Source organism: Stegodyphus dumicola, chromosome 8 (genome assembly GCF_044657685.1).
Source record: "Stegodyphus dumicola isolate Sdum_Otavi_A_Nest chromosome 8, ASM4465768v1".
In the NCBI taxonomy this organism is placed as follows: domain Eukaryota; kingdom Metazoa; phylum Arthropoda; class Arachnida; order Araneae; family Eresidae; genus Stegodyphus; species Stegodyphus dumicola.
The window spans coordinates 101,169,277-101,189,019 of record NC_140775.1 but is presented as its reverse complement, the minus strand read 5'-3'; the positions used below and the strand labels follow the sequence as shown (position 1 = coordinate 101,189,019).

At 30.1% G+C, this 19,743-nt stretch overlaps 1 protein-coding gene across 1 annotated transcript in view; it reads left to right on the top strand.

Moving 5' to 3' along the window:
• Rtca (RNA 3'-terminal phosphate cyclase) overlaps positions 1-19,743 on the top strand; it is a 53,749-nt gene that overhangs the window by 10,636 nt on the left and 23,370 nt on the right. The window contains exons 4-6 of the mRNA XM_085822188.1: positions 592-715; positions 999-1,057; positions 15,562-15,706. Coding sequence (XP_085678314.1) covers positions 592-715; positions 999-1,057; positions 15,562-15,706 — 328 coding nt within the window. The remainder of the gene's footprint in view (positions 1-591; positions 716-998; positions 1,058-15,561; positions 15,707-19,743) is intronic.

The following is a 19,743-nucleotide window of genomic DNA, read 5'->3' as shown; positions in this document are numbered from 1 at the left end:
ATTTTTCATAATGTAAATCGAATGGAAAATGTTAATTCGAACAGCGAAATTGTAATAATTATCTTTGCTCTTATGATTATTTAAGAACAAAGATTTGATTGATTTGTTTGGCTAATAAAAAATTTTAGAAAATTAATAGGCACAGTGTGCTTGAGAAATGTCTGCAGCATTCTGATTCAGAGTTGTAGGCTAATAAATTCTGTTTGTGTATGTGTATAATTTTAACGTCTTTGAATGGATATAAGTAAATAAGCATTTAAATTTTAGACCATATTATGTAGGTATTATGATAAATATGAACTAGTCACAGAGACATAATTATTATCTTTACAGTTAATGAGAGATATCTGTGTTTTTATATCTCAATGATATAAATGTAATTTCAGTGTAGAATGTTTTTGAATTTATTGGAAATATCAGCTTTAGCATGTTGTTCATAATCATTTATGAGCAATTACTTGATTTTCATCGTTATCATCTGTCCTTTTTTTTTATATGAAAAAATATTTCATCAGAAAGTTTTTATATATTTTTAGATAGTATGTAAAATTTTTGTGGTAACTAGTAATATATATTTAACAATTATTTTAGGAGTGTGATGTTGTTATTTCAAGTATCCTTTCCCTGCCTTCTTTTTGCTAATGGACCCTCAGAATTGCATTTTAGAGGTGGCACAAATGCTGATATGGCACCTCAAATAGACCACACAATAATGGTAATACCTTTATGAGTTTTTAATTTTTTATGTCAACCTTTTAATAACTTAAATATATTTTAGTTTTTTTTTTTTTTTTCTTTTTTGTACCATGTAAGATTGTTTATATTTTTATTTTCTTTGGCACTAGAAATTAAAATTTTTCTCATTGAACAAACAGTTTCAAATTTCCAATATTTTTGCACTGATTCTTCTAAATTTTTATTTTAATAGTGTTCTGATATTCAGTTCTGTAAAATTTTATGTACTTAAAATTTAATTTTCTGTTTAAAATTTTCTTCAGGTTTTTAAGCCACTTGTTGAAAAATTGGGGGCAAAATTTAACTGCAATATAGTAAAAAGGTAAGCTGTAATGTTAATATATTTTTTAAAATATTAAACATAAAATGAAAATTTTTCTCTTGCATATCTGAAATTTCTGCAAAAATTGCAAGTGGGAAGATTGTCTCATTATCTCAAGTTTTTTCAAAGAGTTAGTCTTTACATATTTTACGTTAATATTTTTGTATTAATTATTAATTATTGTAATTAATATAAGTGCACTGAGAAAAATTCTAAATAAATTTTATAGCACATTAGAAAATAATAATACATTTATGAGTTCATAACCTTCATTGATCAATGCCATTTTTCCACTTTAAGGGAGAAAAAAGTTTTCATTTTAAAAAACCTAACTTTCCAGTCTTTATCATATGCCGCAGTAACAGCCCTAATGAAAAGGAATGTTTCTCTCAGATCCACATTAATGAATCAACTGTAAAGACATACTTAATTTTCCATCCTAAATTCTCGAGCTCTGAGCTTCACAAATCTTGACTAAAGCATTAATTATTATAATCAGTACATACCTAAATTAAATTTCTTCATATTACAGTACAAAGTCTTTAATTCAGACTCGTTGGGACTTCGGCGATTCTGGATCAGGGATTTTTCCCGGTTATAGATCATCAATTTAAATCTGGTAAACTGGCATACAGAAATTATAAAATTAAAAATATGAAAGCGTAATTTATGAAATAAAGAGCAATTATGATCTAAAGAGCATCAACATTTACAAAAAAAAAAAAAAAAAAAAAAAAAAAAAAAAAAAAAAAAAGCTTAATATTTATTTGTTTACTTTATTAAACATTTCTTTCAATGTAAGTTGTTTAAGTTGCTTCGTTTTATGTGCTAATACTTTCTCTTTAATTCTATAAACAGACATAATTTCTTGTTCAGTTACAAAGTTCTGCAATTGTTCAGTGACACAGTCCTGTAATTGCGGTGCCGAGAATACCGACTAACTTGTCAATCAAAATTTTTCTGTTTTCACTAACCTCTCTGTCACTTTCTTCATGCCTTTATCCATTTTTTGTAGCAATTCCACTTTTTGTTTGATGGACATCGAAACATGCTTTCACTTTGTAGATCCTTTGGCAGCTCTAGAGCCAGAAAATCTTTTTGACATAATCAAAAGTTCAAGCTTACTTTTTATAAAAATGCTCTAACTGTCTGCAAAAAGTAATAAGCCAAATCCAATTAGAAGATTAAGAAACAACACAATCTGCAACATTACTGAAATAGATAATTAGATAATTTTAGCCTAGTTTACACCGTCTGTTATACATTAAACGCGCATGTGTAAACGTATTATGCGCATGCCTAAAAGTATATGTGTATACGTAAACGCTACGCATGTGCAGAACGTTTGTAGCTTTGAGGTGCAGATTATAGATCATTCTGGATTATGGACGTACGGGTTAAAGACTTTGTACTGTATTAATATTGAACTTTACATGCAACATTTGTGTTGGATTGCTTGTTACCACAGAATGAGAATATATACAAGGTGATGGACAGCAATCATCATTTGGCTGAATATAAACTTGGTGAGAAACTAAAAATTAGTACTAAAAGGATTTTTAGACATTTGTAATCAAAGAGCTTGGGTTAATCAAAGAGCTTGATGGTTGGGTATTGCATCAATTAAGTAATAAAATCTTATAAGGCCTACATATGTGTTTGCAGTTTATTAATATAATGAAACAGGTCTTTTATCAAGTGACTCGTCATTAATAATAATAAGTGGACAGATAGTTAATAAAGTCAATAGAGTATAAAGGATGAGCCAGTGCAGATGGTCACAAAGAACAATTAATGCATTAAGAAAGTCACATTGTTTATCTGGTAGAATGGGAAGGTGTCATGTAATATGTATTGATGCCACCAAACCAAACTGTTGTTTCCAGTCATTCTTCTTTCTGCCTGTTTTGGTTCACAGTGTGCCAAAGCAGATAGGAAGATGCCTACAGAAATGGTATTTTGTTATTATACCATAGCAATACCAGACCACATGTTTCTTTGAAGATTCAGGTAGAATTATTATGATTTGTTAGAGTGTGTTAGGCCTTTGCTTCTGCATGCTGTTATCTGTTAAGAACTTTCTGAGCACGTGACCAACTATATCCAGTCATGAGGTTTTTTTTTTTTTTTTTTTTTTTTTTACCTTAGTATATATTATCTCATAATTTTAGATATATTGCTTTCTTACTTTCCTTAATAATGTAAATCTTATTTTGATGGATGTAAGTTTATGAAAATAGGTACTAAACTAAGTAATTATACAAATTTAGCTACTAAATGCTGTTTAAATACAGATCTTCATGACATATCTAAAAACCCTCATCACTCAGAAGGCTACTATTATAAGAAGAGAACCCGTAGGGCTGCTAGAGGGGATTAATAATAATTTATTAATAACAATTTATTGAAAATAAATATTTTATTATTTCTGCAGTAAAAGTAAATACTTAAATAATCCTAAAAATTTAGTGAAAAGTGGGGTAGAGTTCTTATTCATTTGTAATATGTTAATCTGTATTAATGATATAGATTGTTTTGTTTTTCTGCTCTTTCAGGATAAATATATTAATTTTTTTAGGATTATTGCTATTAGAAACTGAAATTCGCTTTTAAATGCATCTGAATTCATACATGTTAAAGCAGAGCTCATAGCAAGTATGGAAATATATATACATAAATGCATATTTATACATATTATCAAAGAAAGTTATTGTTGACATACAAATGAAGCTAAATATGCATATACAGTCAAAAGTCGTTAATCCGGACTCGTCGGGACTTCGGCGATTCCGGATTATCGATTTTTCCGGATTATAGATCATCAGTTTAAATCTGGTAAGATGGCATGCAGAAATTCTAAAATTAAAAATATGAAACTGTAATTTATGAAATAAAGAACAATTATGATCTAAAGGGTATCAAAATTTACAAAAAAAAAAGGCTTAATATTTATTTGTTTACTTTATTAAACATTTCTTTCAATGTAAGTTGTTTAAGTTGCTTCGTTTTATGTGATAATACTTTCTCTTTAATTCTATAAACAGACATAATTTCTTGTTCAGTTACAAAGTTCCGCTGTTCAAGTCCCGTAATTGCTGTACCGAGAATACCGACTAACTTGTCAATTGAAATTTTTTCGTTTTCACTAACCTCTCTGTCATCTTCTTCGTATCTTTATCCATTTTGTGCAGCAATTCCACTTTTTGTTTGATAGACATCGAAACATACTTTCGTTTTGTAGATCCTTTGGGAGCTCCAGCATCGGAAATTCTATTTGACATAATTGAAAGTTCAAGTTTACTTTTATAACATTGCTCTTACAGTCTGCAAAAAATAATAAGCCGTATCGAATTCGAAGATTAAGGAACAACGCAATCATCAACATTAACTGAAATAGATAATTTTAGCTTATACCATCCGTTATACATTAAATGCACACGCGAAAACGTATTCTGCGCTTCCGCAAACGCAAATGCGCAGTTGTAAAGGTCTTACGCGCACACGTAAACACCTATGCGCATGTGTCAACGCGGCGCATGCGCAGAAAGTTTTTAGCTTTGCGGTCCGGATTATAGATCATTCCGGATTATGGGTGTCCGAATTAACGACTTTTGACTGTAATATAATATTTAAATTATTGCTCAGAACCATATTTTTTCTATTATTTATTTACATATTTTTTCTTCTCAAGCAAGGGGGTAAATGTGGGGCCTTATAATGCAATGCAAACTGTCCAGCCATTTGATGATTAAAAAAGAGATAAATAATATTTAAAAAAAAAAAAAAAACTGAAAGCTTCCAGATTTTACATTGCGTCCAAAGGGGAGTTTTTTAATGCTTTGTGTGTAACTTTTGTTTATTAAATATCATGCTCTTCACACTTAAACCATAAAATTTAATTCAACAGCAGTATCGCAAAATAATTTTAAAATGAGCATATCTTTAGAATTTCCTATACACTCACACGCACTGGAAATATTTTTTTTCCCATATAGTGTTGCCATTGCTTGCTTTGAAATCATTGAGTTTGTTAATCAAAAATTCATTAAAGTGTTACAAAATATGAAATCGATAATGAAACAAATTCCAAATTTGGGCTTCCAGATGCCGTATTCAGTGGAGGATTCCATTATTCAAAATTTGATGGCTCTAAGTATCATTGTTTTATCGCAATGCGAGAAACATACATACATTTATGCAGATTCTTCATTATTTAATTTCTTTAAATATAATACAGGGCTCTAATATTTGGTGGCAACAATTTCAAAAGTGATTCGCTGTTTATAATGAAGCAGCACAAAATGCCAGAATGAAATGAAAAGCTCTTCTGGGCAAATTTCCCCTTTAGCCTAAAAAAAGGAGGAATGTATTATATACAGACACACATGGGCATAATAAAAGTTAATTATAAATATCATTTCACTTTTAAATTCATTAAAGATAACAATTATTTTGTATGATAATATTTAATCAAAGCTTTGTATAATCAGAAAATGATACAAATATTGAATTAAGTTTCAAAATGAAAAGCACTAGAAACTTCCTTTTTAATAAATGGCGTATAAAATCATTTAAGTCAAAATCATTCTTAAGACCACTTCATGTAAAAGAATCCTGTGTTGCCAAGCGATCTATCTAGTTGTGACTTCCGGAATTTTGAGACTAGCATTACATACTAGAGAAAATTATAAACTATATGTAAAAATGAAACAAATATTAGAAAACAAAACAATATCAATAAAAAATCGTATGCATGTCAGTATATTATTTAATACATTTATTTTACTAAAATCATGTTATTAAAAATCATACAAATTTGGACTCTGAAATGTAATGTGTGTAATCAATTATACTTCAGTTTTATAACTAGATATGATTAACTAATGTAAATAATGTCTATATAAAATATATAACTAATATTAAAAGTATAGCAGAATTTTTCAAGTTTTTTTTTTTATATAATATAATTTTTCTTGCTGCTAACAAAGCAAAACAATCAGTAATTTTTTTAAATTAACTTGATCATTTAATTCATGTTCTGTATACAAAGTGGCCATGTTCGAATTTTTTTTTTTTTTTTTTTTTTGACTAAGGGAAGGAGTTTTATAATTTTTTATGATTTTCATTTTTCATTTATTTAAGTTTTCTGAAGCTTTTTTCGCCATTATCAACAGTAATTGGCAGCCTTAAAAATATTTTTAATGCTGCTTCCAAATTTGGATATGGCTGAACTAAACTACATTTATAAATTACTTTTAAAAGCTTGTAACTGCTTTTGTTTTGGGAATTACAAAATGGCATAATTTAAAGAGTTAGGTATTTCTTACTGAATTTCTGTGTCATTTCTAGCATTCGGGTATTTACTAAATTTCTGCATTATTTATATCATTTGGATATTTAAGCACTGAGTTTTAAAATTATTTAAATCTAATAACAGTAATTTTTCAACAAATATAGAACAAAAATCATAGCATATTTCATTTAATTTTTCATATCCCCATTTCAGTTGAAAGATTGAAACATGTAATACTTCTTTAAATTCTACTGTGAAAAAACATTTTTCTGAAAAATTCTTTTTTATCAACTGATTTTTGATAGTCTGATGTATTAACCTTTCTTTTTTGTTTCTATTCAATTTCTGTTGTATATATTGTTTTCTAAAGCTAAATTTGGACATTTCTCAAAAGTTTTGGAAATATTCTATCATCTGCATCAGAAAGACATATTTCATTATTGAGTATGGCTTTATTGAGAGTTTTTTTATTGCAAGGTTTTATTCCTTCTTCATAATATTAAATTTCATTCAAATAACATACATGAGTGTGTTATAAAAGTGATTTGCTTCAAAATGCTATTTTCATCCCACTGCAATAAATTTTTGATGCCATATTTCTTAATAACTGGGGTACTTTGGTTATTTGTCGTTGCAATACTTTAACAGCATTTGGTTCTTGATGCTCATCTTATACCCATGTTACTTACTTTAGTTAAAAAAATAAGAATAACACATTTAATTTACCAGTGGTTAATAGATTACAACATCTGCATATATCTGTCCATTTGAAATTGTTTAGTCCCTACTGGATATTGGTTTGTACTAGAACAGTTTCATAGTTAAATATGAGCTCTGGTTTTGTAAAATTTTTGCTGTAATTAATTTGTTAAAGCTCAGAATTCATAATAGGTCTAGAGAGAAGGGAAACATGTCAAAGTAAAACATATTATTAGACAAAGCAACAACCTTATATTTGGCATAGATTTTAACCAAGGCTCTATTTGAAGGGCACACAGGTGCAGGTCACTCTTCATCAAAGAAATTCTGCATGAAGTTCTAATGATTCTTTTAGCAGAACTTCTTTGCTTCTGATGAAGTCCTGTACCTGTTTGTCTGTGGAAGCGATAGTCTTAGTTGAAATCTATAGCAAATAAAAAGTTGTTGCTTTACCTAATGGTATGTCCATAACAGTTCTTAATTTATACTGATAATCCTATGTAGTTCATAACACCATTGTAAATTAAACATGATTTTGATATTAAAACCATTCCTAAAATCATCCTGACCTGTTTCTATGCTAGTTTGAATTCTGCTAAGTACATTGAATTTTATTTCTTCTTTGTTTCATTTTTCTTCACCTTTAACATAGAACTACAAATAATTTCTTTCAACATGTTAAGTAAAATTTTTACTCTCATTTTAAGAGATATTTCTGACTGTGAAATTTTTCATAGCATCCTACTAAGTAATAATCCTATGCTCCTTACTTTCTCTTAATATGTATATCTACAAATAACTGAGTATAGTTTTCATACTTTTCCCAAGAGTCACTTGAATACAAGGTTTATAATATTATCCATGAAAGATCACTCCTAAAGCAGATAGCCTCACATGCTTCACTATAATCAATTAATCAATGAACCAGACTACACTTTGCACACCTTTCATCAGTCAAATGAATTTGTGTTGCAAGAAATGCTTATTTAAGCTTGAGCAGAATGCCTAGTTCAAAGAAGAATATTAATACATGATATGCCAACTAAATTAAACACAACTAATTTAAATATGAGAATTGAGTGTTTGTCAAACAAGATTTTAATGTTATTCTCATCATATCATTGCAATATAAGCATAGTTTTAAAACTAATAAGATTTAATTATGCTTCATGTGTTAGTACTTTTACCATGCTTCTATATGTTGAATTTTGTGAATGTGTTAGGTGCTTGAGACTAATTTTTATTCACTGCGGCAAATGAATATGCTATCTGGTTTAAGAAACCTTAGTGTTTAATTTAGTGGTTTTTTTTTTTTTTTTTTTTTTTTTTTACATTTAACTGAACATTCCTATTGCATTCATTTGCTTTTTTAACTGTGGAATTTAATTTTTTTTTTCAAAAATGTAGTTTTAAAAATTTTGTAAGTGAGAAACATATGTATATTATACGTAACAAAACTATTTAATGTACACTGCTCAAAAAAAAAAAAAAAAAAAAAAGGGGACAGTCCTATATCTCCCGATCTACTGGGCCGATTGACAAAATTCAAATTGTGTTCTTCATGTCTCGAAAGCACGACTTAGGATATATATTAGATTTATATATAGCACTATTCTAACATAGGTATTTTCACACAAAATCAGACTTTTTCTGAAATAACATACCAATTTTTTTACATATTTTGATTCTAAGACTCAAATTACGCCTAAATATGAAATTTTGTAAAATTTGGAGCAAAATTTACGGAGAAATTCACAAATTTATGTTGGCACTTTTTTGTCAGTTTGCGCCAAGAATACTTCACTTGGCGAACTTCTTAATATATGGCAACCTAGTTTCCTTTCCTGTGAGAGGAAAAAAAGTCACCATCGTTCCTTTTTTCCAAATAATATTCTTTATATTATATTTTTAATTATAAATTATTATTTTAAGTAATTTTTTCTTTTTCGAATTTCATTTTAATTGTTTAAGTTGCACGTTTTTTTTTTTTTTTTTTTCCGAATAACTGTTTTAAAAATTTCTATTTACCTATTCGAACTGCGTAAATAAAGGTGCAGCGTTTATTTTTTTTCAAATAGTTTTCTTTATATATATTTTTCGTCATAGTTATTATTTTATGTAATTTTTAAATTTTTATACTTTTATTTTAATTGTTTGTGTTGCATTGTCTCTTCAGATAATTGTTTTAAAATTTTCTATTTATTCCTTCGAACTGAGCATTTTAAATATATTTATTAATATCAATTTTCCAGAATTTGATTTTATTTATTTGAACTGCGTTTCTTTCGGAAGAATACTTTGTAACCCAGACTACGATGAGTTTGAAAACTGCATACTATATTAAGAGAGAAAATACAGTAAAGCACAGTTTTACATGCCTTTCAATGTTCCGTTCAGAAAAGATATATATAAATAAGAGAGATGTATAACCGACATTTTAACTTAGGATGACTTGCATACATTTATCATTGTGCCCATTGCTTTACACAATTTTATCCTACATTTGGTTTCTTAAAACGTTATTCATAAGTCAAATATTTTATTTTTGAAATCGCAAGAATCAAATATCATAACATTGAAAAGTTTTAAATTAAAAAAAATACAAATACTAAATTTTACGAAAAAATTTATTTTTCTTCTCTTTTTCTTTAAGCATTCTGAAAGTATATTAAAAAGTATCCATCTTTTCGAAACAATTTTGGTATTTCTGGCAATCATTTTAAATAAAGTTATCGCCTTCCATTTCATAAAGGCCCACAAATGGCCGAGCGGTAAAGATGCTGATCACTGGTAGTTTGGTCCGAATCCCGCGAACGGCTGGTTGCATGGGTGTTTTCATGGTTTTCCTGATGTGTAACGTGTATACGAGCCAGTTTCCCTTAGAAAGTCCTCCACGAAGGCATCCCTCCCTTTAGGCAGATAGCCCTCGTGTGCTTTGCCATAATTAAATAATCCAATCCTTAATTAAATATAATTGATTTGCAACTTCTACTAGAACTGACGTTAAGAATTGAAGTGCAAATAAATAATATCGTGTGCATTCTTGATTAATATAAAATTAAAAATATTTGCACAGAAAAATATTTACATTCAGACAGAAAGTTTTTTGAAATATTTGCAATTACTTTATAAGAAGGATTTATTAATAACCGTAATAATTACTTATTATATTACTGATGATTAGGAATCAGTTCTTGACAATTACATTCTAAATTAGAATTTTAAGAATTATTAGAATTTTAAATTAGAATAATGAAAATACGCTACGCACAAAAATACATTTTAGGATAAAAAAATGAGTTGATTTTTTATGTTTTAAAACTTCTTGAATTAATTTAATAAACATCGTATCCTCGTTATTAATTGAATTCAGAATGTTGGGTGTCATTTATATAATTATTCTTACTTGTCCACGGAATCTGCTGACTTATCCAGCGATTAAGTAGCTGCAGATCATTTCTACATAACCATTGAACTTCCATTAATTCAGTCTCTAGAGGGTTGAATATTTATATCATAATTTGACTTTTATAAAAATGATTATTCTAAATCTTATGTTTCTATAAAAATATACTGTGCTTTAAAAATATGGATGATAGTACCAGCCGCTCTTTCAGCCACTTCAAAAGCTTCAGTTTGTTTAGAAATAAATTGTGCAGTTAATGTCATAAAATTCAAATAAACATCAAACGAAAATTCTCAGTTTTAGACAATTCGATTTAAACGAAGTAAAGTAGCAGACGATAAAACGCCGAAGGTAAAAATTTACTCTTACAAAAATTTACTCTTATTTAAAAAAAAAAAAAAAAAAAAAAAAGATAGAGAGAAATTTAAAAAAATATTAAAAAATTTATTTAAAAAAATAGCTTTTCATATAGTATTAATAAATATTTATTACGCATCATTGAGGGAAAAAATGTCATATAATTAATTCTCTGTAAAATTGTACTTGAAATTTAAGGTTAAAAATAGCTGTGGCAATACAGTGTAACAAAAATCCATAGACCACATTTGGCGTTATTATCGCTCAAAAAAAAGATGCCAAATTTCAAAACGCGAAAATATGTAAATTTGTGTATATCTTAGAAAATTTTGAATAAAAAAGTCTAATTTTTTGCAGATATGCTTAAAAATATACCTAAGTTAAGATGATGGTAAAAATTTTATAGGTTATAATTCAAAATTTTTTTCGAAAAATTTATAAAAATTATTTAAAAATAGAAATTTAAAAAATAAAACACAAAAAATGGGTAAATTTTATTTGGAATGAACCTAAATTTCGAAATGTGAGAGAAAAAATCAAAAAAGTTTAATAAAAAAAGAGATATAAATAAATATTTGCCAAATTCAATTAACATTGAGGAGCTAAAATTTTGAGAGCTAATATTTCAAAAACTACTCGTATGATTTTTACAAAACTTGGTATTATGGCATAATTTGAGTCGTAGAATCGAAATATGTAAAAAAATTGGTATGTTATTTCAGAAAAAGTCCGATTTTGTGTCAAAATACCTATGTTAGAATAGTGCTATATATAAATCTAATATATATCCTAAGTCGTGCTTTCGAGACATAAAGAACACAATTTGAATTTCGTGAATCACCCCAGTAGAACAGGAGATATAACACTGTCCCATTTTTTTTTTAGCAGTGTACATATATTAAATAGTTTTTGTTATGTATAATATATATTAAATAGTTTTGTTTTGTATGACATATATTAAATAGCTTTGTTATGTATAATACACTTGTTATCATAAATTAAGGAAAAATAACAAAAATAGCGATAACTCCCTCAAAAGTAAGCCAAACCGTATAAAATTTGAATATGCTGTCGAGTAAGAGTAGCTGAGTAAAACTGCAATATGCAAATTAGTGGCGCTGCACTCGGAATACGTCATCTGCGAGGAGAATAAAAGTCCATGTTTGAGAGCAAGCCCACATATTTCACTGTGATAGTGACATCAGAAATCTGAGATAGCCAATTCGTAACGATGACCTCCAGGCATCATTTGCCTGCAGAACTACGCTGGAGAGCCATTGGGAGACTAGAAGCAGGATAAAGTCAAACAGAAGTGGCCAGATGGCTAAATGTGAGTCTTTCTGTGGTTCATAGACTTTGGAGGCGATTTTAAACCACAGATTCGGCCTCTAGGAGGTTCAGCCAAGGACGGCCAACTGTTACGACGAGCGCTAATGACCGATATTTGACATTATGTGCACGCAGGAATAGAACTGCTACTCTGACTCTTCTTAAATCCTCCCTTGCTGCAGCCACCAGAAGGTTGGTGTCAACATCAACTGTGCTTGGAAGGCTTCATGAAGGTGGTCTGTGTGCGAGACGGCCAGCCATTTGCGTGCCGCTCATGTCAACGCCATAGGAGGGACTGTTTGCAGTAGGCATTACAACATGTCCACTGGACACTTGATCAGTGGAGGGCTGTTCTCTTTATGGATATGTCCAGGTTTAGTCTAGAAAGCGATAGTAGGCGTTATTTGATATGGAGAGAACCTGGAATCCGTTAAAGAGATGCATACGGAAGAGGCAGTGTCTGTGTTTGTGGTGGCATCTCTTTGGGTGGAAGCACAGACCTCCATGTCTTTCCAACAGAAACCGTGAATGCTCCGGTTTATAGAGATGACATCCTTGATGCTTATGTGTGTTCATGTGCTGGGCAATAGGTGATGCTTTCCTGTTACAGGACGATAACTCAAGACCACACAAGGCTCACATCATAGATGATTATCTTCAACAGGAAACAATTATACGCATGGAGTGGCCAGCTCGATCCCCCGACTTGAATCCTATCAAGCACGTTTGGGATGATTAAGAGAGATGTCTAGCTGCTGTCAGTCTGCCCTCTCAGACCCTTGCCGTGCTTGCAACAGCTTTGCAAGAGCAATGGCTCTCGCTTCCTATGGAACTGATAGACCGCATAATTGAAAGCATCAGGCATCTCTGTATGTGCTGTATTGCTTCTAGAGGCGACCATATTCCCTATTGAAGGTACTTTTCCTATAACAAATTGATACCTTCGATTTGTTCATTTTATACATGTGCTAATTTCTATACTACCATAATTGTCTGGTAATTTATTTTTATGTTATTTGATACCTTAATATGTGTTGTATATTGTGGGTAAGTTTCATAAAATTCTACATGTAACTTTTTCAGTAATCGTGATTTTCCTTAATTTATGATAACCAGTGTATATATTAAATAGTTTTTTTTATGTATAATATATGTATATATATATATATATAAACCGTGTTTTAAATAATTTGTCACATATATATACATATACGAAGTAAAAAGCAGTTCAAAACTTAATCCAGTTCTGTGCTCATAGCAGCAACAGATGGCGGAAATAATGCAAAATAAAATAAAAAATATGTTTAAAATTCATCCCATATTCAGTTTGCAATATTTCTATCTACTGCAGCATCATCATCAGAGGTATGATGACTGTGACGATGCAGCAAAAGATGTAAATTTCATTTTCATGATACTTTTGGGACTAATTTAATTTATACAGCTTACTATGTTAGAGTAAATAAACATAAATTATCTTCAATATATTAGTTTCAAATAATATTTTGTATATAGTGCTGAGTTTTTTTTTAGAATAAATTAATGTTTTTTATTCTTCTTTGCGTTTAGCTGGACTATAGCACAGAATTCTTTTGATACTTCTTGATGTTTTCCAAAATTGAAAATTAATAAAATAATTTATATTTTAAAAGGAATTTCTAAATTTTCACAGTTAATTTGATACTCCTTCCAATTGTTCACCAGCGGTAAATATATCACTTGCCTCATCCTTATCGTGGCTATGTGATTAGTAATATAGTTATTACTTCATATAAATAAAATATAATAAATATAACTATATTTTTGTGCCATGAAAGAAATGTAATAATGTGCTGAGTATGTAGCATTTATAAAATGTTACTTTACTTTGCCATTAACAGTACATAAAATCTTGTTGCAGAAATCTTGTATGACTTGTATGATCTGAGACTTGTACGGTCTTGAAACCTCTAGGTTTTCTGAGTGTTATATGAGCAGTGGCTTGACCTTGCAGTTGCCACTCATGTTTGCACACAATGTGAAAACCTATCTTTCATGGGCTTGTGACTTGGCATCTTCTTTTCTTCTGTTGTTTTGTAAATTTTGCTTGGCATCTTCTTCCAGAAGAGCTCTGTCACAGTTGAACACTTGTTGGGGGATGTATCCTTTTTCTTTGACTAATTCAGCAAAGATATTTACAAATTGCTCAGCTGCCTTACAATCACAGCTCACTGCCTCACCATACCTGGCAAACAGAGTGAATGCCAGTCCTTTTTCGGAAATTCTTGAACCACGCCCGACTGGCTTTGAACATCACCTATGAAACTTCCTGTGCTGAAGTACCTAGACTCTACTGCAGCAAATCTGTGTAAATGACTCATGTCTTCTCGCAAATTATAGTCTCTGTCACAGTGTCTCTAGTGAGCAGCTCCTCTGTCAACCACAATAACAGTAAATTCTCCATCTTCTCATGGACAGAGTTGCAAAGCTTTGAAATAGTTCTAACCCTCTTAGCTGGAGTTAAGTCTCTATTGAGTCCTTCTGCTTCGGAATACTTCATATTGTAGAAGCTGTACAATCATACTACATTGCCAGGTCTTTTACTAAGCCTTGCTCATGCTTGTTTACTATCTCACGCTTTAATTCAATATATATCACCCTTTTTTTTCTCACCACTATTCTTTACACTCATCTTCTTGGGACTTATGGCTGTATGGCAAATAAATTAGTTAAATAACTTTATGAGTCAATAAAAAACACAAAATTAGAACAACACAGTAGAAATGCTTCTGCGGCAAGGTGGATTGAAATGGCGGGTGAGTCTGAGCAGTGGTGACGTCACAGCCAGTTTAGTTATTATTTCCAGTTTATTACAGGACTTGCAAATTTATTGGTGGTTCAGATTTGAGAGTCTTGTATGCGCCAACTGCTGTGACATCACTAATAGTAGTTTGTATCTCTAATTTTGACCAAAAAGTGACCTCAGGCCAAAAATTGGACCTAAAGACTGCTCTTAGCTTAAAAAATCGTATGTTGAGCACTAGTATCTCAATTTGTATACACATTACACATTACACAGTACAAAGTGATACATTTACCGCTGGTGAACAATTAAGATGTAATCAAACTCAAGATGTAATCAAAGAACTACAATTTTATAAAATTGGAAATATTAAATTATGTGTATGCATTTGTTTGTATGATAAAAATTCAGATGGTTCATTTATTCTAATATCAGTGTAACTAAAATTTTCTATAGATCAATTTGAAACAAATACCAGTGGGTAAAATTATTATAACAGGTTGAACTGTTTTTATGGCATATAGAAAACCAGCATATTGAGCAAATTATAATAATCTTTTGTCTCAGTAATGTATTTCTTGAATTTTTAGTTACATTTTAATTTTATTTAGCTTAGATATGTATTTTTTTCTGTTCAGAGGCTATTATCCAAAGGGAGGTGGTGAAGTTGTTATCAGTGTTACTCCAGTCTCTAAGCATTTAAATCCAATTGAATTATTAAAGCCTGCTGAAGTTGTTGACATTAAAGGAAGATCTTTTGTTGCTGGTGTACTGCCTGTAAAAGTATGAAATAATCCTATTAGTTTTCTAAAAAATTTCCTTTTTGTACATCTTGCATGATATTTGCTAAATATTATCAAGAACATTGTAATGTTGTTAGAACACATTTTTAATTATTTCCCTATAATAATATTCTACAAATCTAAAATCTGGACCACTGGCCAAAAATAAGTAAATAAAATAAAATAGTATATATGAAAAAAAAAAAAAAAAACTCTTATAAAATCTAGGAAGGGAGAATGTAATGAATGCCCAACCAAAAGAAGCAGGCATGCTGTAAATGTAATTTTCCTCCAGATTAAATGAGATTCTTCGCATGCCATTTTCTGACAACTGCTGGCTAGGGAGCCACATGGTGGCCTGTGTCAGTACATTGCTGTTGACCCAAATCGGGCTTAGCCTTGAGTAGTTCAGAGAGCAAAACATCTGATCAAAACAATCCATCTGATCAAAACAATTAAGTGAAGCCTCAGTGCTGCCATGTCTATGTGTCATCTTAATAGATTTAAACTGATTATCTAAATACGAAATTGCTCAAGCTAGTTGATTCTGGGTTTCAAACTTTGTATTGTATGTGCTTGTAATGAGATAACTGTAATTCCTTCTCATTTGTTAGGTTAGATTTTAATGTCAAAGCACTTAAGGGCAATCGGGCCCATCAGCGGCCTAGCAATAAAGTCACTGAACGCTGGTAGTTCGGGTGAGATTCGAATCCCGTGAAAGATATGTATGGTCGTTTTCGAGGTTTTCCCCCTGTGTAATGAATGTGTATACAAGCCAGTTTTCCTTAGAGAGCCCTCCATGAAGGCACCCCTCCCCTTAGGGAGAAAACCCCCGAGGCTTTGCCATAATTAAATAAACCAAACCAACTCAGTGGCAGTTGAGAAAGGATGACCTGCTAAGAAAAATTGATTTGTATTTATATAATTCATACATATAAATACAAAAGTTAGGAAACTTCTTGCAGCCATCTTGTTAAAGTATCAGGAATTAAACTAGGACTGAAATATCAGCATTTAATTGTAGTTCATTTGACTACTGAGGGGCATTAGACGTAATTGCTAGTAATTTGCTTTTTTTTTTTTTTTTTTTTTTGTTTTGTGATTTTTTAAATTTCTAAATTCATTAAAAAAATTTTTTTTAACAAAAAAATTGAATTCTTGTATTTTAATTATTTCACTATCGATTTGTTTTTTACACGACTGCAATATTTTTATGTTGTACAGTGTTTTGTAATTTTATATAGCACACATTTAATGAAATCTAATTCCCTCTCCCCAATATATGTTTCTTTACACTGGTGGACAAAGCTGTCATAAATTTTGAATGAAATATATATATTTAATGATCTAAAAATGCATAGATGAAGACAGTGGAACTTTTAACAGCTTACAATACTGCGTAGATGACCGAGAAGACCGTAGTGGCAGAGTATAAAGCATGATGACGCAATTTAGCACAACATATCTTGAAATATCACAATCTTTATTTTTTTACACATATCAAATCATCCTTTTTCAGACAAAATGTTTCCTAATTGTATTTGAATACAATAAGTTACATTTTGAAGTACAACGTCATCTTAAGTAAGTAAGCAGCAGCATGGTTTAAAAACGTCTTGTCAGCAGGAGAGCTATGTGGAAAAAGGGGAAAGCATCATAGAACTTCAGAGGAAGAAGGGTGGGACTCGGAAATGTTTCAGTTCAGAGTTTTGGTTTACAATTAATTTGATTGGATAAAAGGCATCTGCATTAAAACCTTACATAAGATAGAAAAATCTGGAACCTGTGAGAAGAGATGAATTTAGGGGCAGATCACGAAATTAAAAATGTTAGTTTTGAGGTCGCCAAATATATTTTTGAAACAGCTATCATATTTTGTTATATTTTACATATATATATATATTTATATATATATATATATATACCAGCAAATAATGAATTTGCTAGGATGTATTTGACCCAATGATACTGAAAGGGTTAAATGGATTTTGAAAACTGCATTTAAATCATGCATGTAATATAGTTAGCTCTTCATTTCATTCAGTAGTGTGTTAAATATCTTAATTTTAAATATAAATTTCTATAATATATTAGAAGAATATTCTTTTTCAATTTATATGTAACTTATCAAACCACAATTTGCATCTTATTGAGAGTTTTCTGTAAAAAATAATTTAAAATAAAAAGTTTACTATTTTAGAGAGAAATTTTTTAAGCAGTACATGACTTGAAATATAGAAAGTAGTTGTTTAAAGTGAGATAGAATGAATACAACAGGTTTTAACCCGAAGCATGAGGGAAAAACAAATAAAATGTGAAATCTGAATATATTTTCATTATCTTGCAAATGACAGATTTCATTATCTTGCACAACTTACATAATTATTCTGGCCATCAATTGTTTTGTACATTTTTAACTGCTTCTTAACACCATTAAATGAATGGCATTTCTTCTGCCCAAAATTAAATAAAACATGATACCTTTGAAAATGGTAGCTGGAAACCATAAAACCATTTTCCAATGTGAGTGCCTTTCTTTTTTGCAACTTTTAATGTTGCACTTCCATATGCTTTCACCATTGAGGCATTATGTGATCATTTTTGCTTATTCCATTATAGGATAAAATTCCTTTTTCTTGAAATAATAATGCATATAGCTCAGCTTCTTTTTTGAGTAATGCCTAAGCAGAATTTATATGGCATCAGTGCACGGGAAACAAAAACCTGTTTGAAGCTGTATTATTAGTTGTAATTGCAAAAACTTAATGTAAGAATGCCACCAGGACCTGCATGCAAAAAATTAAAAGTAAATGAGAAACTGCATGCAAGAAGTAAACATAGGTGTGTCTTTGTTATATTCTACTTTTCTCGATAATATTGTTGTTATTTCTAAATGTTTTCTGCTTGATGATTTTTTTCTTCATGTATGCAAATTGTTCTTCATGATTTTATTTTATCATGGTTGCTATATCGCATAAGAATCTTACCAACTAACAAAATAATCTGTAACATTTTTACAGAGTTGTGTAGCATTGTGAAAAGTCAAGAAAAATTTACATAGCATTTACTTATATATTATTGGAAATGAGATCAGTCCTAGAAATGCAACTTTCACAAATGCTAAGAGAATAAGAATAAGAAACTGGTAAGAAGCAGGATCACATATACTGCAACAGTGTAATTTGTTTAATGATGGTGCAATGTATTGGCAGTATTCAAATTGTGACACTAATAGCTTGTCGAATTGTGTTGTAATAGATTGAAAGAATTGCTTTTCAAGAAGTTTGGAGTTATGAAAGTACGTTGTTAGAGTTTATTTAAAGAGAGAGAACAATGCTAGACATATATTTTCACTACAGTGGGTTTTGCAGGTAATTATTGCGAGACAAAACAGATTTTAGAAGTTAGCATACCAAATAGAGGAACTAAAACGTTTTTTATAATAGCTAAATATCATCCACTAGAAATTTAAAAATTAGTCATCCAGATCACTGCCATTATTGCCTTGCAGCAATGAGAGGAAAAGGTACTCAAATCATTGACAAATTAATGTTAACAGCAAAAGAACAAGTAATGGTCAGAGTGCTATTAAAGTTGCTTCCAAGATCAGTATAACAAACAAGTACCATATTTTTCTTTTTCATTAAAAAAAGACCTTTTTCATTTAAGTAAATAATCTAGTTTTTTGGTTAGAAATAATTGTTTAATTCCCATGCAATGACATTCGAATTTAACCTCTTCGCTCCAAATGTCAAGTGACCAAATTTCTCAGCATGATTGTAACCTTGAAGTGCTGAGCTTCACTGCATGCCCGAGTGCATCTTATACTTAAGCCTAATATGCTGAAATAATTCCTGAAAACATGCTTGTTATCTAAATATTTGGCTGTACAATAACATCAAAATCTTAAGAATTTAAATATCCATGCTTATTATATTCTGCTACCATATTTGCCTTAAAAATTTTAAGCCATTTGCAGTTGCTGGGAGCATTTCTAAATTAAGAACCTGCATTGTTGTCATCATGCACTTCACTTTC